The following is a 26412-nucleotide window of genomic DNA, read 5'->3' as shown; positions in this document are numbered from 1 at the left end:
GTGGAACATTTATTTTGCACACTCGAGACCCGATCTCGCATCCTGGGGAGTCTCGGTTGTGAAAAAGGCAGAATTCCAGGGCGATTCCCCAGGTCGGCTTCTGTCGGGAGACCCACCTGCGCTCACGGTGATGGCCTCAAGGAACTGCTCCCTCCACGAGTGTGTCCCTATCACCAACGCCAGGTTTGTCTTCTTGATCAGCTTGTCCACTGTGTTCTGCAGAAGAGGAAGCAAACAGAGGGGCAATGGGTGTTTGTGGGTGTTTGTTGGTGTTTGTGCTGAATTTCCTGAGTTTGGGAGAAGAGGTGGGATTCAAGAGACTACGTTGGGTGGCTCTTTCAGGGAAAAATGAGTTAAATACTTCTTCTATAGATTTAGAACTGCAGAGCAAGCAGGGAGACCCTCTGGACCATCTAATCCAGCCCTTGTCAAGGAGTCCCCGTGGGGGGAATCGAACTCCCAACCTTGGGCTCTTCAGCCAGAGACCTAAGCCACAGCAGGAATACGAGCGCTGAGCGAGCCTTTTTTCATCACCATGCCATCACTAACCACTCAGAGAAGGGCTACTTCCTTCACTTGCCATTCAGTGATGGCAGTCATGGTCCCTCTCTCCATCAGGAACGGCAGCCTCCATCATTTGCCCCCCCCCGTGGCAACAGTTGCCATCACTTGCCGTCCCATGAGAAAAGCCTCTGGCACTACTTGCCACTCCACGAGAGCAGACTCCGGCCCTCAGAGGCTGATGGGGAAGGGCTGAGGAGGCCCTAATGGTTAGAGGGTGCTAGGATTTGTATAGTCGTCGGAGGGCATGGAGACGCTCCCGAGACCCACCCCACCCAACGCCCCTCATATCAAGGGGGTCTCTTGATCCCGAGGGTGTTTCACTGAGAAAAACAGCCTCGTCTATTTGAGGGTCAACGTTTGGGGTGGAAAGGAAGTCTTCGAGACTCAGAGTTCCTCTCCTTACCTTGAAGTCATAAGATTCTTCAATGATGACCTCCAGACGGGAATTTTCCCCCAAAATGGGCTTTCCCATCTCAGCAATCCGACGGGCTTCCTCTTCCTCGGCCGTCAGCTTCTTGTCTGCATCCTCTGGGTGAGGGAAAACACAACCGGGTTGAAAATACAGTAAAAAGGTTCCCCTTGACATTTATTCCAGTCGTGTCCGACTCTAGGGCATGGTTTTCATCCTCGTCTCCAAGCCGTAGAGCCAGCATTTGTCCAAAGACAGTTTCCATGGTCACGTGGCCAGCACGACTAGACACGGAATGCCGTGCCCTTCCCACCGAGATGGTCCCTATTTATCTACTCACATTTTACACGCTTTCGAATGGCTAGGTTGGCAGGAGCTGGGACAAGCGACGGGAGCTCCCTCCACTGCATGGATTCGATCTTACAATTGCCGGTCTTCTGACCTTGCAGCACAGAGGCTTCTGCGGTTTAACCCACAGTGCCATCATGTACAGTAGGACCCCTTATCCATGGAAAGTGACTCTGAAGGCACCACTCCTCCGTGAATCAATCATATCACCTTGTGCATGAGACCTAGCACCTTGTGTAGACATATATGTTACACATAGATTGGGTTAGGGGCATACCTTGACTATATTGTCTTTCTCACAGATGTAGCTAGCATGGGCTGGCTGGATAGCTCAGCAAGTTAGGTATCCGGCTGGGGAACCAGAGGTTGGGGGTTCTATTCCCCCCCCCTGGGCCACCCAGGAGAAGAGCCAGCCTGGGTAACCTTGGGCAAGCTGCACCGTCCCAAAACTGCCCCAAGAAGAAGGGAAGGGGAAACTACTTCTGAGTACTCTCCACCAAGAAAACTTTGGAAAAGGTCGCCCTGAGTCAGAATTGACCTGACAGCACATCACCATCATCATCATAGCTAGCATGGAACCATAAGGTACCAGCCTTAGCTGACTAGCAGTTTATATTCTCTACAGAATGAAGAGAGGTAATGTATTCACTACATTCCAGGCTTCAGCTGAACATGTTTCTTTCCTTGCCATGTAGAAAAGTAGATCCTCGGGGAAAAAGATTAGCCTGAATTCTTTCCCTGGACAAGGAGTGCTTGCAAGAATTAAGATATGTCACTATGTACCTAAAGGGGTGGCAACCCGGACTTAGCTTATCCCTTGATGCTGATGATTGTATCAATGAGCTGTTTCTCTCTTTTTTTCTGGGGCTGAAACAGAGCTTGGAAATGTTAGTCTTTTGAACTACAGCACCCAGAATCCTCCAGGCAGTTGGTCCATATGTTTCAAAGCGCCAGCCTGGAGCCAGTCCCATTTTGCTTTGCCTTTCTGGCTTCCACCTCTTTTCCTTCCCTCGGCTCTGGAGAATTTCCAAGGCAGGAGCCTGAGCCGAAGCCTCTTTGCCCCGTGGTTGTCATTTTCACCCTCTTGATTGCCAAGCCGGATCCCACCGGCAAGATGTTCATTTGCTGAGGCCGTGTGTTCGAATCGTGTGGCAACACCCCTACTCGCCCCCAAGAAGGGGGGGAAGAAATCTGGAATCTGGCACGGAGAAAGCACCGTCATCCCTTCTGCGTAATGCATCCTGTTCTCAGGAGGGAGGCAGGATCCTGCCACCGACGAGGAAGCCCCATTCCCTCCTTCCACAGAACTTTCCGAGTCCATCCTACCTTTCTCCCTGTTCAGGCTTCTTCCTGATGCCATTAACAGCTCGAAAGCAAAATACAAGAACTCTGGATCTGAAATTTGATTCCAGATGATAAATTCTCTGCTTGTTTCAAGAGTCTTTAATACCTGGAAGAAAAGTGTGCATTGCACACTCTCTTTCTCTCCCTCCCTCCCTCTCTCATGCACACGGTCCAGCTTCTAGTCTCTGTTCTGTACAAAGGCCTCGTTGATGCCGCGGCATGGTTATGAAGAGCGAAAATGGCTCCTGGCTGCCCCCTCTCTCTTTTCGGGCTCCAGAAAGCAAATCTTGGCAGTTTCAGGTGTCAAATGAACCTCCCTGCTCTCCATTTTGCAGAGAAATAAACACCATCTCTCACACACCCCACGTCTTCTCACAAGCTGTTCTCCCCTCGGCCCGACCGTGCTTCCACCTCCACGAGTGGATGACACTTCCCACGAGGGCGCGATGGGCTTCCAGCCAAACCTTTCCAAAAACGATCTCGGGCACCACATGTCAGGAACCCGAGGGAACAGGGCCTTGCGTGGTTATTTCGAAGCACTGCGAACGAGGCCGGGAGAAGATGCTCTTGCGCCCATTGGCTCTGAGATGCTGGAAGAGTTCACAGCCTGGAGATTACCAGGCGGAGGGAGACGGATGATGCGTAGGTGAGGTGTGGATCTGTGGGCCTGTGGCTGACGTGTGAGGCATATGGAACATTTGACCCTGTGGATTGGTCTCAGGGGGCCGACACATGCCTGCCTTCTGATATCTCCTGGTGATCACACGCTCAGACGCCACGCATGCAAATTCCACCAGAATGCCAGGTATAAAGAGTCTGTTCTTAGGGAATCTCATAAACGCCCTTCACCCTTCAATCTCCTTTCCACTCTCAGCAAACCATCTCCCTTTCAGGATGCTGTGAATTGCTCCATCCCCCACCCACCCCGCAAGCCACATGTTTTTATCTGTCTCTTCCATAGGTTTTCTCCCACACACTCCGTCTCTTCCCAGAATATGGCTAGCGCACCTGTATATGCACACTTCCTCCCACGCACTCTCTCCTATGGCATTCCCCCGACCCCCGTACAGCACTCCCCCGCCTTGCCGCAGAGGTTTCATGGATAGCTGTCCCTCTTCGGATCACGCAGGCCATGATACTTAGCCCCTTCCTCTCAACTGTCCAGCTTTGGAGCTGACTATAGGGACAGGAGATTGAACTAAGGCACCAGCTCCATGAGAGGCCCCCCCTTGCTGAAACAAGGGCATAGGACCTTAAAGCACACACACACATGCACACACAAACACATACAAACACACACAAAGAGAGAGAGAGAGAGAGAGAGAGAGAGAGAGAGACAGCCTGCCAAAAGATGTTGCACTTCAGATCCCATCAACCTCAGGCAGTTTTGTCAGGGATTCTCGGAAATTTAATCCAAAAGCGTACAGTGGGCCAGACGTGAACCACCAATTCAGGAAAATGTTCAAAAGAAGGAAATGATGATACTGTAATCATCTTAGAATTGAAGAGCTGGAAGGTCCCTACGGATCATGGATTCCAGCCCCCCCCCCTGTCAAGGAGGCGCAGTGGGGAATCGAACTCCCAACCTCTGGCTCTCGAAACCCCTGAGCTATCCAGCTGCTCTTCCTACCAGACATCGTGGGTGACATCACTTCCCGGACTCTGCCTCCTTGTCCCATTCTTGTGCCAGCAAAAGACGGGGGTCCTTATGTGCAGAAAGAGGCGGGCTCAATCCTCATTGGCTCCCACGGCATTCCGTGGCAGCGGAAAGGATTCCGAGTTTTCTAACGGGGTGGGAAGGAGCCACGTTGCAGACTTTTGGCCTTTACTTTTGCATTTGGCAAATGAAAAAAAGAAACATCCACGGAGGGGGAGAAGCCTTTATCTGAACCTCTAGGAAAATTTCCAGTCCTGCAAAATTAGTTCATGAACTCTGCAGTCCCATATTCATTTGGGACTGCAATCCTATGCATGTACTGATGTGCCATCAAATCAATCCTAACCCTATGAAGGAGAGATTGCCAATGCCTCCTACCCTCAGCAATCCAAGGCTGTGGCTTCCTTGATTAAGTCAATCCATCTCCTTGCTGGTCTTCCTCTTTTCCTGCTGCCTTCAACTTTTCCTATCATTATTGTCTTTCCCAGACCATCTTGCTTTCTCGTGATGTGCCCAAAGGATGATAAACTCCACTTGGTTATTTTTTTGTTTCTCCCAGTGGAGAGGGATGGTAGAGGAATACATTAGGGGAAAATAATACATTTGTGGGAGGAGAACTGGTTAGAACAGAAAGATCAAGAGGTGAGGGGGTCTTACCTTGATTGAGCAAAAGGGCTGCATTTTAGGGAGCAAAGGTGAGGAAGAAAGAGAAAGAGAGGAGTTAGGTAATTTGTCAGTGAACAGAAGACAGGTTCGTTATCTAATGAAGGAGACAACAGCGGAGAGGGGGAGGGGGAGGGGATGGATTGGGACACCCATCAGAGGCAATTTGGCCATGACTTCATGCCCCAAGCGCCTTTAGCTTGTAAACAATTCCTCTAGGGGCAGGCTCACAGTGCAATGAGACCAGAGCGTTTCCTAAGACCGGCCCAACCGTTGGGCAAAGCCAGACAATGGCAAACCAGCAGCCGTGTCTTAGTTATTCTTGGCCAGAATCTTGCTACATATTTCTGCTGACCAAAATCTCTTTGGGGGGAATGGCCGCAAATCTGGAAGTCCATTTAGGCATTTGCAAACTGGTTTCTTCCCCCCTGATAGGCTTCGTGGTGAACTTTCAGATCCACAGTTTGAAGACCATAATGCAATCTTAGGTGGTTTCCCTTTGAGGAGAATTGCTTTCTCGTGCAACAGAAATGTGTTTCTTCGGTCTACTTACCTGAGATGCCTCGTTTCAACCAACGCGGCTGGCCCAGCTCAATAAAGAAGCTGTCTTTTTTCTCGTATTCTTCAACATCCACAATTTTCACATAGAGAGATTTCCTGCCCAGAAAAAAAAAGAGAGATTGAGAGAGAGAGTGAGGACTCATTGATGCCTCATTTGGGATAGAACTTAGAACGTTACTTTTTCGGAAAGTAGTTTGTTATGTAACTTCTTCTGAAGCTTCCCGACAGGGCAATTTCTTTACCGTGAACTCTTTTTAAAAACAAAAAACAAAAAAATAGTGTTTTGTTCCACCATTCATGATATCACTTGTTACTTTTTAGTTCCTCTTTAGGAAAAAAAAAGGTCGATCTGAAATAGCAAGAAAACAGTCTAAATGAGTGATAGCCCTGTAAAAATAAGTAAGATTTTCTTGTTATTGACAAGCTAACCATGTTAAGCCTGTTTTCACCCGCAGAGCAAGAAACAAAAACCTAAGAGTCGTTGCGCTTTAAAGACTAACGGATTTATTTCAGCGTGAGCTGGCATGGATTATAACCCACTTCCTTATATACAGCTCTTTTCTTCTTGCTTCCAAAATGTAACTTCTAGGACAGTGGTTCTCAACCATATCTCCAGTTTTCTTGGATTAAAACTCCCAGAAGCCTTCACCACTAGCTGGGCTGGCCAGGGCATCTGGGGACTCAAAGTTGGGAAGCATGGATTTAGAAGTACTTTGAACTTGGTAGATATTTTTCAGGTTTTATGCTATTTTCTTACCAATCCTAACTCTACGCATCCAACATAATAGAGAGGAATGCAATGAAAAAAGCCTTCGTGAATAAAATAGTCTTCTTCATGCATGGTGACGGTGTTAGTTGTGTGTTGGTGTTAGTAATATTTCACTACCACTGTTTTCATTGAGGCAAAAGGCTATTTAAAGAGATCCATTTGAGTTTGACCTCAAAGGACCGTAGAAGGACCAGGTCCAGGAACTAAACAAGGAAAGAGATCTGTGTTGCTGTCCGAGGTGCTGAAACAAGTTCTCTCGCTAGACCTACTTCTGAATTTTTAAGAGATGTCTTTCCTTTGTACATAATTGCCCTTTACAGCTTAAGTTGCTATTGCAAAATCTGGGCCCTCCAATCATTCTGGCATGATTGTAAAAACATCATTTTCTCAACATGTTTATTCACCACGCTTCTGTATCCTGTCATTTCTTTAAGGAGGTCATATCTGGAGTTTTCCCTTTAGGGCCAAAGCACACATTTAGAGAAACCTCTTTCTAGAAGGAGTGCTCCCTCGGATGAGCAAAAAAGTGTAGTTGTGAAAGAACAATAAAATGAGAAGCATGCATCGAGGCAACTGTAAATATTGTAAGAAGAGATAAAGTTCTTTTATCAATGTATTTAGGCCCTCAGTTTTCAGCTTGGTGGCTGAGGGGATTTGAAACTAACATTCTTCCAACAGTTCCTCTACAAGTATATTTATAACAAACATTACAGCCACAAAATTAAATGCAGCCATCTTAATGCATCTTTAAAGTAAATAAACATAAAAATATTCTGTTGCAACAAACACACAACCCACATCAACCATAAATTGGTATTTTTCTGAGGTCTGGTAATATCACAATTATCATTTCTCACAAACTCATATGGAAAACCAAGAATAGTATTCTTCAGACAAATCTCCCAAATGAAATAAAATTTTATTTACAGCAGTACAGCCTTGTTTCCCTAGGTATGTCAAGTTTCCTTACTGGCAGGCTTTGAACCTCTGTTTTCTCCAAGAATATACCTCTTTTTCTGACTCATCTATAAAGTTTGTCATGGGTAATTATTCATTTCATTCCACCCACTATTTATTGCATTTCCCCCCACCCCATATTTCTGAAGGAGACGTTAAAGTCTCCCGACACAAAGTCACATAAACACACACAAACACACACACACACTGTAAACAACTGATTAAATATTCACCTTCCCTGTTTCAATTCATTTACATGTAAGTGAAATCTCATGGGAACAGAAACCATCATTCTTTGTTACAAAACTTTGTCTCAGGAATCTCTGCCTCCCTACACACACAACTAAAAGAGTATAGAATGCCTCTGAACATGAGCAGAGTTTAATTCTAATAAGAAGTGTGGAGATATGTGTTCTTTGGACTACAGTTCCAAGACTTCCTGTGCTACTTGGGGAATACTGGGAATTGTAGTCTCGCATAAATCTGCACATTCCTCCGCTTCTAATATTCCTAAATAAGCGGAACAAGATTTTCCTCATCCACTCCCACGGATAATGCGTATAAATAGAAGTTTAGGTTACATGCAATCAACAAGAAGGTGAGCTAGAACAGTACTGTGTTTATTTTAAACTTGATGATTGATTGATTGATTGATCCCATGTTTATGCAACTGCTCTCCCGATGAAGGGATATGTTTAAGAAACATCCCAGCCTAATAATATTCTGAGGAACCAGAGGCTGGGAGTTTGATCCACTTCTGCGCAATTTGTACCTAAATAAACCCTGAAAAAGGTTGTTTTAAGTCAGAATTGACAGCACATTCTTATTCCTATTCTAAAAACTCTCACCGGTGCTTTGCTCCTTATGAAAGAAATCCATTCGAGAAAACACAGGTAGGGGAACATGGGTCTACAAGCTAGAAAAACAGTCTCCCGGGTGCATTAGTGACTACAAAGCCCACCATAGTACATCCCCTGAATGCCAGATATGGTGAACTGTAGCAGAGGAAAATGAGTTTAAAGCTGTCCTGTTGGGTGCTTGAGAAAGATGGAGGTTGACTTAGAAAAATGTCTTCCTTTTTACCCCTTTCGTCGTACACCTAACAGGACAGATAGCACATTCTCCCCCCCCTCCCGGGGACTTCAGCTCCCAGAATTCCTTGCCTTTGGACACATTGGCAGAGGCTTCTGGGAATAGAAGTCCAAAATCATGGATGGCTCTTCCCTGACATCTCTATCGGCATCTTTTCAGCATCCACACAGCGTTTGCAGCAATCCTCAGCTCCTTCCCAGATCTACCTGCATGGGTAGCAACCTCCCGGTTGTGAAACATAACTCGGAAACAGAACGTGTGTCAAGAGGTTGGCCAAAAACTCTGAATTCTCCATGTCCAGCCTGGGGGATTCTGAGAGCTGTTATCCCCCCCCAAAAAAAACAACTTTTTCTGGGCATTGAAGTCACGGAGAGAAGGCCCTTTTTGTCACTTGTGTGAACCACCTCAACGGACCTCCTGGGCCTCGTTCCAGGATTAGCATAGCTCCCAAACTGAAAATATCCATCCAGAATCCCAAAGCCTTCAAATTATACTCCAGAAACAGCAATTTTCACATGATCTCTCTTCTTCTACCTTTAAAACACAGAGAGAGAGAGAGAGGGAGAGAGAGAGAGAGAGAGAGAGAGAGAGAGATGTTTTCCATTTTTCTTTCATCTCGACTTGGAGTAGGCTGCTGGAAATCGGCATCCATGTAAACAACTTGGCATATTGGGGATGTGAGCAAACACCATTGCTTCCGACTCCCTTGGTCAAGCCACAGATCCTGCGACAGAGGGAAAGATTGGGTGCCCATCTTCTATGAATGGGTGGATCGAGGCCCTTATTACGCCTTTCCGAACCTTCAGAAATTATGCACAGAACTCACCACCGCCCCACGGTGTTGGCCTAGATATTAGATCATGGTTTCTTTCCATTTCTGCAAAGATTTTTTTTGGTCATAGTCTGGTGTGTTATTTTGTTGTTGTTGTTTTATTTTGTTCTCTCCCTTGCATGCTGTTGTCCATGATGATGATGATGGTGATGATGTTTGTGGGCATTCTTTGTTTGTTTGTTTGCCTGCTTGCTTAATGTTCTGTTGTTTATTGACATGTTTCTGTGGAGGAGAATTGCTGGATAGCTCAGTGGTTTAGCTTCTCCGGCTGCAGAACCAGAGGTTTGAGAGTTCGATTCCCCCACTGGGTCTCAGCGATCCAGAGGGTCCCTTCCAGCTCTGCAGTTGTAAGATTTTATGTATATAAGACTATATAGAATATATATAAGATTATTTAAGCAATATATGTATGCAAGCACCCATATGTATGTATGTATGTATGTATGTATGTATGTATGTATGTATGTATGTATGTATGTATGTATGTATGTATGTATGTATGTATTTATTTATTTATTTATTTATTTATTTATTTATTTATTTAAAGCTCCCTTAAGGGAGGCGAGAGGAGATGGTTTGGCCTGAAACCTTTCTCCACCTCCCCCCCAAAAAAAAAACACCAACTCAATTAAAAGGAGTTCATTTGGGGGAGAGGGAGAGGAAGGTGCCCCCCCTGAATTCTGGGGGTGGGCGTGGGGGTGGGTGGGAGGCCTCGGTGTTTTTTCCCCGCCCCCTTCCATCAGCAGCTTCTAGGGAAAGGTTGCCGTGGCAACCAAGATTCTTCTTGTTGACACGAAGCTCAGAGAAATCAATTACTGACAAATTACAGAGAGCTCACCTCTCCTGCTGCAAAGAGAGGGGCAGAGAAGTGGGTGGAGGGAGGGGTGGGAGAGAAGAGAGAACTTCAGAGGGTGTGGAGGCAGGGGAGTAGTGGGGAGAGAAGCGGGAAGGAAGTGTGATCTGATTTATATCTATTTTTTTCTTTTCTAATTTTTCTTTCTTTTCTATCTTTTTTCCTTTTCTCTCTACCCCCCCCCCCCAAATAGACTCACTCTTTGCAGTCCCCCCCACAAACTTTGTGGAGCCATGCACAGCTCAGCTCCTTCTGAGGGAAATAGACCTGTTACACCTTCCAGAAGATTTTTTTTTTGTCAATACTATTTGCAATTTCCTTTGAAAGATCTTCTCTCAGTTCATTCCTATGTTCTATAGATTTGCCTCAAGTATCACTTAGGGTAGTGGTCCTCAACCTTGGGCCTCCAGATGTTCTTGGACTTCAACTCCCAGAAATCCTGGCCAGCAGAGGTGGTGATGAAGGCTTCTGGGAGCTGTAGTCCAAGAACAATCTGGAGGCCCAAGGTTGGGGACCAGTGACTTAGGGTGATATTTGGCATCAGGGAGACATCGATCTTCTTCAAGATGTTTCACTTAAGATGAAGCATCTTGTGATGATTGATTGAATGATTGATTGGTTGGTTGGTTGGTTGGTTGGTTGGTTGGTTGGTTGGTTGGTTGGTTGGTTGGTTGGTTGGTTGGTTGGTTGGGTGATTGATTGGTTGGTTGGTTGGTTGATTGATTGATTGATTGATTGATTGGTTGGTTGGTTGGTTGGTTGGTTGGTTGGTTGGTTGGTTGGTTGGTTGGTTGGTTGGTTGGTTGGTTGGTTGGTTGGTTCGTTGGTTGGTTGGTTGGTTGGTTGATTGATTGATTGATTGATTGCAAAAATGCAAGTGCCCATCCCCACCCCCTTCAAGGCTGCACACATGTTCTCCAAGTATTTCCCATCTTCAGGTTTCTGACTCGCTTTCTGCCTCTGACTCAACACTTCGCCACTGAATTCAGCTGGCATTTCTGTTTCAGAGTTGCTCCGCCGATTGGCACACACCATACGCTCAGAGGTCTCGGTCCTCATCAATAAATAAAACACAGCCAAGAAATTCACCTATATTCTACTGCAATGGAAGGCGAAGAGGAGGGGGGACTAGAAAGGCAGACCTTCAGCTGGAGCACTGCCGGCCGGAAGGAAAATTATACTACAGGACCACCGTGGATTATTATAAACCCCTCTTGAGAACATAAACAAATCCAGCCAATGTTCCTGTTTCCTGCAGCAGCCCTATCATTGGGCAGAGTCAGGGGGAAGATTTCGGGCGCTGTGTTGCTGTTGTTATATTTTTGCTGTTAAACATGAGCAAAGGAGTCAGAAACATTTTTGCCTCTTCGGTCAAAAAACAGCTACGGGGAGTTATTCTGGGAGTGGCAGTAGAAGAAAAGGCCGCGCTCCTTCAGGATCAGAGTTTGAGAAATTCCCATTCCTGCCCCAGTCAGCAAAACCTCTTGCCACGGCCCCACTGATTTCACTTGGGGAAACCACGAGACTTCTGCCATTCACGCAGGCCCATCTTGAACGTGGGGATTTTTACGACAATTCCCAGCAGCCATTCTAGTGTGGGAATTTGGGGAGTTGTAGTACCCCATTCCCCACAAAAGGAGCTTTCCAAGCTTCCGAGCCGGCACGAATCATCTTGGCTTTGCCCGGGTCCCATGGCAGAATCTGTCCCGTGATTTCCTCTTGTGTTCCAGGCACCCAAGAACAAGCTGTCCAAGACGGGGTGTAGGAGAAAGTAAGACTCTTGTCAGCTGGCACCGCAGTCGTGGACTGGGGCTTTCTGCTGCCAACCTCCCTCTCTTTGGCTGTGCTTGAGACTTTCGCGTTTCTCTGATTCCTCATCTTTTTGCTCTGTTTTGCTTCCATGCACCTGGAGAGCTTCTGTCATTTCAAACCACCCTACCCCTCCCCAATTTTTTTTTTTGCTCAGCTTCTCTCAGCCTGGTCCCACCACCCTCCCTCCCTCCCTCACAACCCGGCGTGTGCCAGACAGCTTGAATTGCGTGGGTGTGCTGGTACGATTATGCCATTATTCAGAGAAAATGCTTTTTCTGCACTGGAGCAGGCCAGATTCTCTAGGCAATGCTGTGATTTCTCTCTCTCTCTCTCTCTCTCTCTCTCTCACACACACACACACACACACACACACATGCTCTCTCTCTGTCTCATACACACACATCACTTACCACAAAAACTGTGTTGTGCGTGGGCCCAGAAAGAGAACGGGAGCAGGAGATTCAAACCAAGCTTCAGACCTCTCTTTTTATTTTGTAAAAAATCCTTACGGTTTCTTAAGAAAATGCTGAGCTAGCTGAGAAGAACTGAACTCTTTGCACTTTGTTCTTTCAAAGGGGGTGCCAGAGACTATTAAAACTCTCTGGATTTTAATCCGAACTGTGCAGGAGCACTCCAAAATGCCGACTCTCATCTGAATTACCTTCTAACCTCTGTGTTCTGTGGTTACTTCATGGCCTGTTGTGAGGGTTGAGGCAATGTCAGGGGTTTGTTTGTTTGTTTGTTTGTTTGTTTGTTTATTTATTTATTTATTTATTTATTTATTTATTTATTTATTTATTTATTTATTTGGCCCACGTTTGGCCCGAATTGTCGTGAGCAGCAAAGCTAAAAATCAGCCTGCTTTACAAACACAATTAAAAACAACAATAAACCAGCAAGACATTTTGGGAACCACAGGGCCCTCCTTCTGAGGCCTGTAAATCCGGGCTGCCATATATTAAACCATCATCTCAAACAGCATCCATTTCCAGGTGGGAAGCCAGCTGAAGATGCTGCAGGCAAAAAAAACAGCAAAATGTTTTTCGGCTACCTTTGAACGGAGCAAGTTTCATTTGGTGTCAATTTTTGGGCCCCCGCCTGAGATCAAATAAAACCTGTTCACCTCGACTCTTTGCCCTCCAACGAGAGAGGGAACACCAACCTATGTTCTTGGTGGCCATGAAGTTAGACCTCCAAAGTAAAAGGGACAGCTGAGTGCGAGGCCCTTTTCATGGCGCAAGGAGCAACATTTTCTAGTTACCGTATTTTTCCGTGTATAAGTCTATACTTTTGTCTAAAATCTTTAGAATAAAAATTGAGGGTCGTCTTATACATGGAAGTAAGCTGAGGAGAGAACAAAAACAAGTGGAGGGGAAAGCAGGGATCAAAGCGATCCTGCAGGGCTTTGATCCCTTTCCCCCTGCACTTGCTAAACCCCACTTAGATTTCTTACTTTTGGGTTAGAAAAGTCAGGGCGTCTTATATATGGGGGTGTCTTATACATAGAAAAATACAGTACTTTTAGAAATTACTTTTAAGGCACAGCTAGAGAGAGATTTTGATATATATTTTTTCGTCTGGCACAGGGCCAGAGGTGACCGGCTTGACACAGTAACCCTTTCGGTTCTGTGATGATCATCTCATCAGATGCTTTTATGGCCTCCAAAGGGCTTCATGTCCTATTTAATCTGTGGCTAGGATGGGATTTATATAGATATATAAATAAATTATATATATATAAATTCAAGACTTTCCTTGAAGGAGCAATTATTTCATTCTTTCATGCTTTGGGCCTCTGCTAACAGAGCGAGAGAAGATAAAGATGGAGCAACATGAATATTTCATTGGGTGCTGAAATATTTATCTGTGCCCAGTCACTGCATCGCCAACTGTTGTGGGGGGAGTTAGACCTTCCCCCTCCTCCGCCTTCCCATGAACTAACTGCTCTGGGTTAGGTCCCTGGTCATGTTACCTCTGCTTCGCATAGCAAAAAGAAATCCAGTTTTCTAGGATGTGCCCTCTCTTGCGGGCTGGTGAGAAATGGGTCAGCCACAAGCCAGGGAAAATTGCCCACGCGGTAAGCAGAGAATGACATATATACGATCCCAACTTTCAAAGCATCTCTAAGACTGGCAAGGTAGATAAAGCACTTTGTCTTTAAAATGGGGAGGAAGGAACTCCGCTCATGGTCAGAGGCACTTGGTGCCAGCTAGCTGCTGGAGATTTTGCCACCCCTTCTGCCAGCAAGTTCAGGAGTCCCAGCCGTGTGTCCCAACTTCCATTCCGACAATCAAATTAAAGTGCTTTTAAAAATTAGCCGTATTTGGAGAAAGAAGACAGTTTTGCTCTGGCTGAGCACCGCCTACCCCGGCGGGCTCCTGAATTTGCATGTCAAAACAGCCGTTAATGAAAGATCAGGAAGGCGCACACACACACACACACACACACACACACACACACACACACACACACACACACACACACACACACACGGAGACTCAGCAGGATGTAAACAGACACGGTTCTGGTGCATCCTCCAATTTTGCTTCCAACAAGCCCCAAAACACAGGGGACTTGTTTCCTGGCCTGGAAGTGCATTGAGCGACACAGCATTCCACGTCAGGAGAAAACAAAACACAGTTATGATGATGGTCCACCAGGAAGGGAGAATCCTCCAAACCTACAGGAGGGCCAGACTGGCGTTAGGATGAACTGCGATGGCACATTTCATTTGACTCTCCATCAGGCTAAGAAGAGGGTGGAGGATGATGTGTGATGATCTACAGTGAACCCACAATAATCTACTCATCTGGGACTGCAGGATAGCTCAGCGGTTGAGGTCTCTGGCTGTGGAGCCAGTGGTTGGGAGTTCGATTCCCCCACTCTGCCTCCCTTGACAGGGGTTGGACTGGATGATCTCGAGGATCCCTTCCAGCTCTGCAGGTCTAAGATTATTATTTGAAGACCGTCTGGACAGCTCAGTGGTTTAATTCTCTGGCTGTGGAGCCAGAAGCTGGGAGTTCAATTCCCCACTGCGCCTCCTTGGCAGGGGCTGGAATCAATCCTCCATGGGGTCCCAGTGGTTCCCAATCTTGGGTCCCCAGATATTCTTGGACTTAAACTCCCAGAAGGGGTCACCTAACTGTGCTGGATTGGATTTCTGGGAGTTGTAGTCCAAGAACATCTGGGGACCTGAGGCTGGGAACCACTGCGTTACAGAATTGTGGGAGTTCAGAACACAAACCGTTTCAAACTCTGAGGCACCGTTTTGTGTTGGAGCAGTTGCCAGAAAAACAAAAGTCATGACTGTTTGGCGCGCGCGCATGTGTGTGTGTGTGTGTGTGTGTGTGTGTGTTTTATACAGCATTCCCACTAGGGTACAGGTATAGGCAGATCTTGTCCAATGCTCTGTCCTCAGGATCTGTCCCCGGCTGTGCTCAAAAGCCACCTGACTTGCTCTAGAGTATACCTCAGCATACTAAACTAGCAGAAGGTTGGTTTTCAGGATCTAGCGGTCCCGACATGCTGACCGGAAGCAAAATAACGACGACAGCGACCATTCCAAAGAGGAAGACCTCAAGATTCCTGGGCACCCACTCGTTTGGCCATAAGCCACAGAGTTACAGAAGCCAGGGTTGCAGTCTTGCGCCGTCCACATTTTCAGTGTGGGAGAAATGGATGGAATAAATGGGTGTGTGTGTGTGTGTCAGGATTGCAACACTCCTAAAAGTTGTGCCACTTCTTCAAAGTTTTTGCACGAGTGTGCAAGCTGTCGGTTGAATTTGTGAATTTGATTTTGGATACCAGTTCTGAGAAACGCATTGAGCATGGATATGGCTACACACACACACACACACACACACACACACATACAAAATCAAAAGGCAACACTCTCTCCACTACGGCACTCTGTCTGAACTAAAGGGCTCAAAGCACTTTGCATCCATGATCCCAGTGATCCTTACAACACTAAAGGAAGGTGCCTCAGTTTTTTCACAACTCCTGCAATGCAGAGAATAAAGTCTGGAAGCATAAGAGGCTTATAAAGTCCATTCTGTGTATGAAAAAAATGTAAGGATTAAACATAAGACCTCCTTTTGGCCTCTCAACCGGCTGCATGTGGTAGATCATCACAGAGAGGTTCTGTCTTCTCCCTTGAACTGGAAAAATGTGAATGGAAATCCACAGGGAAAGGCAGGACTCTGAACATCACATTTTAAAAGGAACTTGTTGTGTTACCCAATGTTACCATTATTGTTGTTCTGATGGCGCAAGAAATTTGTTCCATTGACCATTGTTAATGTTCTGCCTTGGAGTTACAAAAAAACTAAACAAAAACAATAACAGGGGGTTGCTCTCTGGTTCTCTCTGGTGGTCACCTTTGATATTGCACTGTGGAAAGAATTACAGACAGAACCAGAGAATATTTATACCACTTGGGATTAATAAGAGGACAAGTGTTGTGTAAAGTCTGGAATACTTCAGTCCTCGGAAATGACTTTATTATTTTGAATGCAACTAGGTGTTACTTTGTACACCTAGGTACCTTATGAGTTACTCGCTAAAAGTACTGTAACTACTAGTTACATTGCATTTGCTGCAAAGTAACTAGTTACTTCCAAGTTTGGGGGAGGTCTCCTGAATCTGTTCTCTGTCCCTCCCCCACCATCTATTGTCCGTCCATGGCAGTTATATTTTTCAAACTCAAAACACATCAGAGTTGTTGTCCGCTGGAGGAATTTGATCCCCAGAGTCGGAGAAATGAATCTAACAAGCAAAAAGCATCTGCTTTTTAATCAAGGCACTCCACACAGCAAATGCCGGGAATTACATTTGAGAGAAGTGGCCGATCCGTCATGTCTTAAGCAGTGGTGATGTAAAACATTAACGATTACAACATTATTGTTAGTTTTGCCAGCTGGGGCCATTTGTACCAAGGCAGGAGACAGCTTAGTGAGTTACTCACGCCTTTGCTGGAAGCTGCTAGAGACAGATGGGTTTTGTCTGTTTACCTTTAGCCCATGGGTTTTTTTTAAAATGTCAAATTCCTTTCATCCTGTTTAGGAAGAAATGCATAATTCATAAAAATTTGGGCAACTTTTAGTTTTATTTTTAAAGCAGCTCAGCGGGGTAGGGGTGGGAAATGGCCTCAGACTTAAATAGCACATCTAGAGCTGTAGTGATGTATGGAAGTGAGAGCTGGATCATAAAGAAGGCTGACCTCCGAAGAATTGATGCTTTTGAATTGTGGTGCTGGAGGAGACTCTTGAGAGCCCTCTGGACTGCAAAGAAATCAAACCTATCCATTCTGAAGGAAATCGACCCTGAGTGCTCCCTGGAAGGACAGATCCTGAAGCTGAGGCTCCAATCCTTTGGCCATCTCATGAGAAGAGAAGACTCCCTGGGAAAGACCCTGATGTTGGGAAAGTGTGAAGGCAAGAGGAAAAGGGGATGACAGAGGACGAGATGGTTGGACAGGGTCATCAAAGCAACCAAGATGAATTTGACACAACTCCAGGAGGCAGTGGAAGACAGGAGGGCCTGGCGTGCTCTGGTCCATGGGGTCACAAAGAGTCGGACACGACTAAATGACTAAACAACAAATAGCTGGAATGATGGAAGCACATTGTCCCTGCCTTTTGCATGGCTGTCAAAAACAAAATAACAAAATAACAAAAAGGAACCCTAATTTTGTACCACGAATCTCACTGAATTCGCACAGATCTTGAAAGCCCAAGCCCTCTGCCTGAATGGAAGGATCTGTCCCGTTCTTAGTTTCCAAATAAAAATCGCAAGTTCTTTCCACTCGCTTAGGAAACCGTCTGAACATTTGGGTGACTTCTTTCCAAAATCTGAACCCCGTGGCCTGCTAACCCAGTCCTCAGAAGCCACTTGCTTATTTTAAAATACATACTTTTTTTCCAGAATAAGTACATCCAGCCATCTCTCTGCCTTTAAACAATTTGACAGTGATCTTTACGTGTGTGCTACAGGGAAAAAAAGGAAGTTTTCCCTTGAGTTGTACAGAGGTTCCATTAAAAAATATGAATGGGTTCTCTGCCCCTGGTGAAGGAAGGGGTAGGAAACAGATATTAAAACTTCTCCCTTTAAAAAAAGAGAGCAAAACCCATTATTTCCTTGACTTTTTCTCTTTCTGCCTTTAATTGGTTTTTGTGGCTAATGGCAATTTGTTAAAGTTACAGTGAGAAATGCCATGTGCTCTTTTGAATCACCATCTTTTTTTTAATTAATGCAGAGTGTGGGAGGGAGAATTAGCTAGCAAATTCTAATTAAGATATATAGAGAGTTGAATAAGTTTCCAATTCTCAATGCACAGTTTCCCCAAGGAGTGAGGTAAGCGGACATGTTTCCCCAGGAATCCCTTTTTCCTGGCAGGTGGTTTTGGCGTTTTTCACAGCGTGTATAGAAAGCCCTGCTCTCTGGTTCAGCATTTGAGGATCTCTCTCTCTCTGGGGGGTTCCGTGAGGTCATCCATCCCAGCCCCAGGAATGACTGCGTTTCCTCTTAATTTATTTTCAAAGGGACGATGACAGTGGACAGGAGAGTAATGGCAAGGCTTCTGGCTGAATCCATAACCCCTCTTTTGGGGGGTCTTTTGTTATCTGAAGACAAAGCCACCAGAGGAAAGGAAATGGGGCCAGTTTGGCATTTCCCAGCGCCTTGCGGGAGATGGCTCTGCTCTTTCCACAACACCTCCAATGTTGTTTTACAGAATGAAGGAAGAAAAGGTTGCCGATGAACACCATGAGATAGAAACAAAGTCTGGCAAGAGTGTGTATTCGTGTGTTGCCACCTCCTTTTGCCGAACCTGATCCTCTGCCTTAAACAGCAGGTTGATCGTCTGGAATCAACCAGATGAAGTGTGTGTGTTTTTTTCCAGGCACAGAGAGAAGTGACACTGAGAACTACAGCAACACGGGGCCGAAACTATACATCGCAGATAAGCCATCGGTAGAGCTGAAAAACCAGAGGTATGATGGAGACGGTCTTTCCTGTTTGAGAAATCAGACTGCTATAGGAAGAATGCATTCGGAAGACTCAACGCAAAGCAAAGGCAACTTATTTGCCAGTTCTGGGAGGCAAGCAAAACTCACACGGAGACCATCACCTGCAATCAGCATGTAAGGAATTTCCTCCTCTATGATGTATGTTTCAGCCCTCGGTGTGGTCAGATAAACCTTTATTAAGCTCTTCGGGCGTAGGGTCAGAAAGCTTCTATATGATTCAGCAGAACCACAGATTCCCCCACCTTCTTCCCGTGATCTCATCTGTATGAGCAAGATCACATTTTTCATTTTTAAAAAAAACACAGAATGGTAGATCTTTCTCTGAATTGTTCAGCTTCCCATCTGCAGAGAGATCGAACGTGTTTTTTTTTTTTTTTTAAAAACTTTTAAAACAAACCATCCAAAACAAAACTTTCCTATATAAAACTAAATTCCCCCTAAGCATTCAAGGCAAAGTAACAGCCTGGCTCGGTGTATATAAACAACTTCCTGGTTTTTTTAAAAAAAGAAAAGAAGTCTGCCAGCTCTATTCAAAACCCTGGCCATCCACTTGATCAGATTCCTTACAGATCCCCAGCCAAGAAGACTTCCCAGCTCTTTAGATACTGAAAGAAATACTTTGGTCGGGGAGGCGAAGCAATAAGACGCCACACAGAGAGGAGATAAATCTATGCCAAGCTTTTGGAGAGGCAGCGATGCTCCAGGGAAGCAGGTTTTAATAAAGAAGCCAGCCATATCGGCCTTGCGTGTGTGGGTGGGTGATGGAGAACTCGCCGGCTGCGACAGCGGGGGTGGAATTGGCAGGAGAGAGGAATAACACATGCGCCGGAGAAAATGCGATTTTTTTTTTTAAAGCATGAGCTGCTGCATGAGAGGATCAGGTGTGCTGCCGGGGCGCAAAATCTAGCCTGTGGTAAAAAAAAGAAAAAAGAAATCCTGCAGAAGCAGATTGAAAAGAACAAGCATTCCAGACAAAAGAGAATGAAGTGTGTGTTGATCCATAGGAATACAACCCAAATGTAAAAATCCAGCTGCATTATGCCTAAAATGCTAGAGTTGTTTTAACAATCTTGTATGCTGCCTTTAGTAGGTTTGGTTGGGACGGAACCTTTAGGGGCTGGGCTGGCTGTCCATCTCTCCAGCACTAACCAATGGTTGCTTTCTGACCTCTGAATTCAAAGACCGCCCCGCCTCTCTGCTTTTGAGCTTTTTCCCCTTCCATGAGTTTGTGGACATTGGTTGTTGAAGGCAGTCGAGTTTGTCAGGCTGCTGTTTGTAAGGAATTAAACTTTTTATTGTATTCTCAAAGGCTTTCACGGCCAGAATCTAATGGTGGTTGTGGGTTTTTCGGGCTCTTTGGCCGTGTTCTGAAGATTGTTCTTCCTAACATTTCGCCAGTCTCTGTGGCCGGCGTCTTCAGAGGACGGCTCTCAGAGGACAGTCTCTGTGGCCGGCATTTCTGAAGATGCTGGCCACAGAGACTGGCGAAACGTTACGAAGAACAACCTTCAGAACACAGCCAAAGAGCCCGGAAAACCCACAACAAACTTTTTATTCTTTCTCATACAAATGTCTCTGAGTGAGTGACTAAAACTGTAAATGCCAGTGGATGAGAAAAAAGGGTGGACTCCTCTGGGCTTGTGATGGGGGGGACTACGCAGGGCTTTGTGAGTCAAGGGACCAAGCAGGTCATCCCTTGACCTCCAGACGGTCACTGGGAAGCTGGTGAGATAAGGATTCCCTTTCTTCATGATAGCTTCAAGCCCTGAGGGAAGCTCGGATACCCTTGGGAGGCTTGAGTAGAGCAGGACACCAGTCCCAGGTTCAAGGAGCAAAGCAACGATGGCCCTCTACATATGGATCACAACTCCCATCATCTCTAAGCATGAGCTCTGCCGCCTGAACCAAATCGACCAAGGCTTCAGTCCTTTTTCACGGCTAGAAAAGCTCGCTCGGCGGAGTCGTTATAGATCCGAGCTGTCCTCAGTCAACATGAACATTCCCTATGCTGAAGGGGGGGGGGATTCTGGCACTTGTAGTCCCCAAAGGTAGCATTTCTGAGCACTGTAGAGTATTCCACAAGGAGAAATTTCCAAAGGCGCTGTCAACCTTCATGGCAACCGTTTTCGAGGTGACACGGATAACAGGCCTGGCCTGCATCTTGGAAATAAACCACTTGATGAGAGATAATTTTAGCAGGTGGCTTGTCAGGATGACTTATTTCTTCTCTGCCGAAGGCTGCCTTCAGAGAGCGTGTCCCTGTCAGAAGGGAAACCATGGGAACATGCGCTGAACATTTGCATGGGCCCCTGAAGCTCTTAGGAGGGAAAACATTTCCTGTTGGACGGGGTCGCCCTCCGTATCAGGGGCTTGCTTTCCATGCGCTTCCATCTGGCCTGCATTTACACAAGACTGCAACGTGGCACCATAATGCATACGCAGTGGATAGCCATCACAACAAGGGCTGCTTTGGAGAGAGCGCCAAAATGCATTTAAAAAACACACACACTGATAGAATTTTGAAGGGCAAGAAAAACCGTCCTTCCTGCTGAAACCTGTTGTGGACGAAAGCGGTTTATGGTGGTCCGTCGTGTCTTGGTGGAACGCTGGAGTGTGCCATGATTCAGAATCACCTTGATGGTACATGAATGATGATTATTTAATAAAGGCATGACCTGATCTTGCATTTGTATCCTTTTAGAGCCCTATGGCCTTTTCTAGTGTTTTTTTCCCCCCTTGAACAGTTGGAAGTGAGTTCACCAAAATGAACTTCCAAGAGTTACGATGCTTTTGACAACAGTTTAAACCAAAGGTGCTCCATTTCTAGTGGTCTGGAGGTGCCATGTCCCTCTCTTGGACTTTAGAGGGGTGCTTCTGCTCCATGACCTCCTTTTCCCACCCCCGTAATTTCTTTTTATTATTATAAAAGCAAAGCAAATGCAAAGCGTGCTGCTTATATACCGCCCCATAGCGCTTCAAGCACTCTCTGGGCGGTTTACAATTTAATTAAGCAGGCTACACATTGCCCCCCCAGCGAGCTGGGTACTCATTTTATCGACCTCGGAAGGATAGAAGGCTGAGTCAACCTTGAGCCGGCTACCTGGGATTTGAACCCCAGGTCGTGAGCACAGTTTTAGCTGCAGTACAGTGATTTAACCACTGTGCCACGAGGCTTATTATAACAAGACCGTTCATGTTCTATAGTTGTTGTAGGGAGCAGTTTGGGCTGTTGTTAGCTGGCTGGATTACTGAGTGGTCAACGCATCTGTCTTCAGAGCCAGAGGTTGGAAGTTTGATTCCCCCCACTGGACGTCCTTGACGGGCTGGACTGGATGATCCCTAGGGGTCCCTTCCAGCTCTGCCGTTCTAAAGTGATTATTATTATTAAATCTGGGAACTACTACAAGGTGTGCATGACATGTGCTTGGGTAATCTGGCACTGTGAAAGTTTGGTGGGTGGACATTAAAGAAGCGACATTTCTAGTGTTGATGCACTCCAAGACTCTCCCTCCTTCCCTCACTCTCTCTTTCCCTCTCTCTCCCTCTCAACACTTGGGAGCAAATATACCACCCACAAAGAAAGATCGGCCTTTATATATTCTTTGCTGGACCTCCTGGCTACTCCATGATGAACTGTTTGAAGCTTCCAAACAGTCTTCAAGGGTAGGGCCAATAAAACCAGTTGCAGTAGTCTATTTGAGAAACGCTGGGCCATCCGTATCAATAGAGAGAGAGAGGAAGAGAGCGATTTCTCCACACAACAGCTGCCAGGCCAAGGCTGACCCGCTGATTCACACATGCATGTGCAGCACTCTGAATGCCATGTTCTGTTTTCTGAAGAGAACCAGCCTTCCCATCATCTGAGAAAAATGTGGTGTATCTCATTTTCGCTTGCCTCTTTTAGTGCTTCCAGCCCACAGCTTAAGCCCGACAGTTGGTAATCTCATCCTGTCCTGGACCTGCCGTCTACTGGGACTGAGATAGGGCGGGTGCAAGGGGACAAGGCTCATAATTGCTTCCTTTATCCTTGAGGGCTTACTGGGGATTAGGGTTCTGTTGACCCCCCCATCATTCTGATTGTTGTCCATTTCAAGAGGTTTGGGAGGGGGGGAAGGAGATAAGGTGGGTGACCAGAAGATGGGAATCAGCCAAGGGAAAAGCTGTTCCACTTGATCAGGGGAGGGAGAGAAGAGTATTGTAAAACATCTGGAAACCAATACGCCACTTTTTGGTTTACAACTTTTGGAGGCGTCCCTCCCCCCCCCTCTGGAAGATGTCATTAAAAATCCATTTGCTAGATGAACTTTTAACACACTCCAACTGATCCCTCGTACGGCAAAATATTTTTGAAACCTTTCACCGTAGATCTGAAGCGGCTGGCTGGCTAACCTCACCACCAGCAGTACGAGGGTCCCAGACTGGATGACTCTCTCCTTCCAGGGATTTCTGGGAAAGAAATCAACTACAAACCTTTCTATAGAGAGATCCCAGCTGGAAATCTCAACATCTGGAAAGTATTCCCCTCCCCAAACTCTGAATATGCTCCAGCACCCCCTTTTAAAAGGGTTGCATTTATAGCTTGTTTTTCACACCTGCAGTTCAATGTAGTGTCGCAGTTAGAGTGTCAGACTCAGAGTCCAGAGAGCTGGGTTCAAATTCTCAATAGTACATGAAACTTTTTGATGCCCTCCTGCTGGCAACATTTTGTTCAGACTGCCCTGCCTCGCAGGGTTGATTTTTTTTATTAGGAGAAAGCAATGAGAAAGAAAGATATGCACATGGCCTTGAGATTCATTGGAAGATAGATGGGATATAAGTAAAATAGCTAAACTAAAACTCAGTATGTGTCTTTCAAAGGGTCTCCCATCCAGATAATGAAACCTCTCGGAACCTGCTTAGCTTCCTAGCAATGTTGTTGCAGCCTCTGGTTTGAGATCATAGCGACTTTAAACTTTTTCTAAAAGCTTTCAGCTAAATTTTCAGCTCCATGAGCTGAAAACTGAACCCTTGGCCTGACTTTTCATCTTCCCTATACTGTAGCTAGTGATAAGCTTGCTCAAGTATCCTGTCACAGAATCACAGAATTATAAATTGAGTTGGAAGGGGCCCCTTAAGGCCATCAAGTCCAACCCTCCTGCTCAAGGCAGGAATCCAGATCAAAGCAGATCTGACAGAGGGTTGTCCAATTTTCTCTTGAATATCTCCAGTGTTGGAGAGCTCACCAGCTCCCAAGTAATTGGTACTATTGTAATACTGCTCTAACGGTTAATTCCCCCCCCCCCGATATTCAGCTGAAATCTGGTTTCCTGTAACTTGACCTCATTATTCCATGTCCTGAACACTGGGGTGATCTGCAATCATCGTGTCACAAATAAATGTGTAGCAAATACAGGTTTTCTTGTCATCTATGAAAAAAGGGCATGCCAGCTCAAGATGTCACATTTTAGAAATGATCAGCCACTTCTTTCACACATGCAGAAAAGTGTAAAGATTAGTGGGGTTTTTTTCCTATCAGCAATAGCATTAACAAGAGGTTTTCCACAAAGGTTTTAGTTTTTTTCCCCCAAAACTTACATTTTGTATGCAGGACAAGGTTTGGTGCGCAATACATATTTTTATTTACAACTTTATGTGTTTTTTAAAAAAAGAAATCCCAAAATACAAATAAAATTTAATTAAATAAAAGCTCAGCCTTGCCCAGTGAGTAGATCATGTTTCAAATGTTCTGTTCTTGCCTAGCAGGATGAAGTAAGCAAAGATTTATATCTCCCTAGCCACAAGACATCAGTTCCAATTCATCAGAGCAGGGGGAAGAAAACACAACTCTAGATCACACAGAGCCCAGGAAAAGGAAACATAGCCCGTTGGTCTTTGATGACCTCCATCTTTTTCTTTTGAGCAAACCATGTAGGTCACATTTGGAAGGCCAGTGTCTGCTTTTTCCTCCAGACAGGCCCAGCACCCCAGTGCAAAGGGCAGGATGTGAATGATGCCAAGATTAGAGAGAGGTAGGTACGCCAGAAACAACAAAATGCAGAACCACTGCTTTCACAAAGCAGACTCTGCTGTGAAGGGGAAAAGCTATGTAGAAAGGTCCTCCGGGGATTTCCCAAAACTTGGGTAAGTTACTCTTTTGGTCTGGCATCCATGCCTTGCCTCCACATGCCTGCCAAGCTAGGAAAGGTGGTTCAGTTGGAGGGGAACAGTTGCCCTGTTTCCTTCCCTTCCCATGATGCCAAGCACAGAAATCCGAAGGATCTCAAGCCGGCCACTGATATCTAACTCAATCAGCCAGAGATGGCAAGACCGTACCCAAATGGACATTTCAGCACCACGGAGAGCTCCTAACAGCATTATTTTTCAATACAAGGTCTCAAGGCCAGCTGTCCCCCATGAGGGACCCCTTCAGAGGCTCTGGATGACAGCCCCTCCAATAACCCCCAAACAGCCAGCTGGGGATCATGGGATCTGTAGTCCAAAATCTGCCGGGCACCCATTCGGGGAAAACTTCTCTAGATTTTCAGTTAGGTCTTCTGATCCCCCTTGGACCAAAAGGGCTATCCCCCCCTTTCCAGATTTCTGATCTTTTCCTCAATAGCAGGATTCAGAAGACAGCCTCAAACCTGGTAACCTGATATCCCTCAACCGGTTCCCGTGTTGGGTGAGGGATGTGAGGAAAATGGAGACAGAATAGCGTGGCTAAATCTCAACCGGATGCTCTCCTCCAAATGAGCAGCCTGCCTAAACTGTCCCCATCAGATCCTGCACAGGCCTCTCTAATCCTGGACCCACTTCACATGAATTGTGAAATCAAAGAGACAAAGCTAGCGGAGCAGAGAGCCCAGTCTGATTTTTGAACTTGTGGTGCTCAAAGCCCGGCCATTTGCTTTCCAAGACAATTCTGTGGCGTGGCTGCAGAGTTGTAGATAAAGGAGGTGATCGTGGCCAGAACAGAGAATAAGGTAACTATAATCTCTAATTCTAAAAATAGCCCTAAGTTTCTAGGCTTCCTTGCTCTGAATTCTTGTATAGCTGGGAATCCCATGCAGGGATCCGTTTGCCAATATAGAAACAGTCTGTATAACAGGAAGCAAAAAAAAAAAATTGAGAAATTGTGTTCATTTGTGTTAAGAGTTTCTTGTCTTCCTGCTGGCAGGCAAAACCCTTTTTCTTTAGGCAGTTGTTAGGAGCTGCGTGGGTTGCTAATAATAATAATCATCATCATCACTTACCAACAAGTCAGTTCTAATTTATGGTGACTCCTTTCAGGCTTTTCCATAAGTGGTTCCCCATTTCCTTCTCCTGGGGTAGCCTTGGGACTGTGTGCAGCTGCCCCAAGGCCCCCCAGGTTGGCTCTTCTCCCAGGAGGCCCAGTGGGGGAATTGAACTCCCAGCCTCTAAGCCACTGAACGATCCAGCCAGCTCCTTAAATCCCCACACCAGAATGGTGCATAAACTCAAGCATTAGCTTCTGGGGAGCCACCTGCTTGACTGAGGAGGGACTGGAACCAGTTTGTGGCATT

General features: G+C 45.9%; 1 protein-coding gene across 1 annotated transcript in view; it reads right to left on the bottom strand.

Moving 5' to 3' along the window:
• SLC8A2 (solute carrier family 8 member A2) overlaps window positions 1-26412 on the bottom strand; it is a 66938-nt gene that overhangs the window by 7463 nt on the left and 33063 nt on the right. Inside the window, exons 3-6 of the mRNA XM_072979977.2 lie at window positions 5539-5642; window positions 4980-4997; window positions 968-1092; window positions 117-216 (exon numbers count right to left, since the gene is read on the bottom strand). Of these exons, the coding sequence (XP_072836078.2) occupies window positions 117-216; window positions 968-1092; window positions 4980-4997; window positions 5539-5642 (347 nt within the window). The remainder of the gene's footprint in view (window positions 1-116; window positions 217-967; window positions 1093-4979; window positions 4998-5538; window positions 5643-26412) is intronic.

Source organism: Pogona vitticeps, chromosome 9 (assembly GCF_051106095.1).
Source record: "Pogona vitticeps strain Pit_001003342236 chromosome 9, PviZW2.1, whole genome shotgun sequence".
Taxonomy (NCBI): Eukaryota; Metazoa; Chordata; class Lepidosauria; order Squamata; family Agamidae; genus Pogona; species Pogona vitticeps.
Note: the sequence above shows the minus strand (reverse complement) of the source record. Positions and strands in the feature narration are given on the sequence as shown.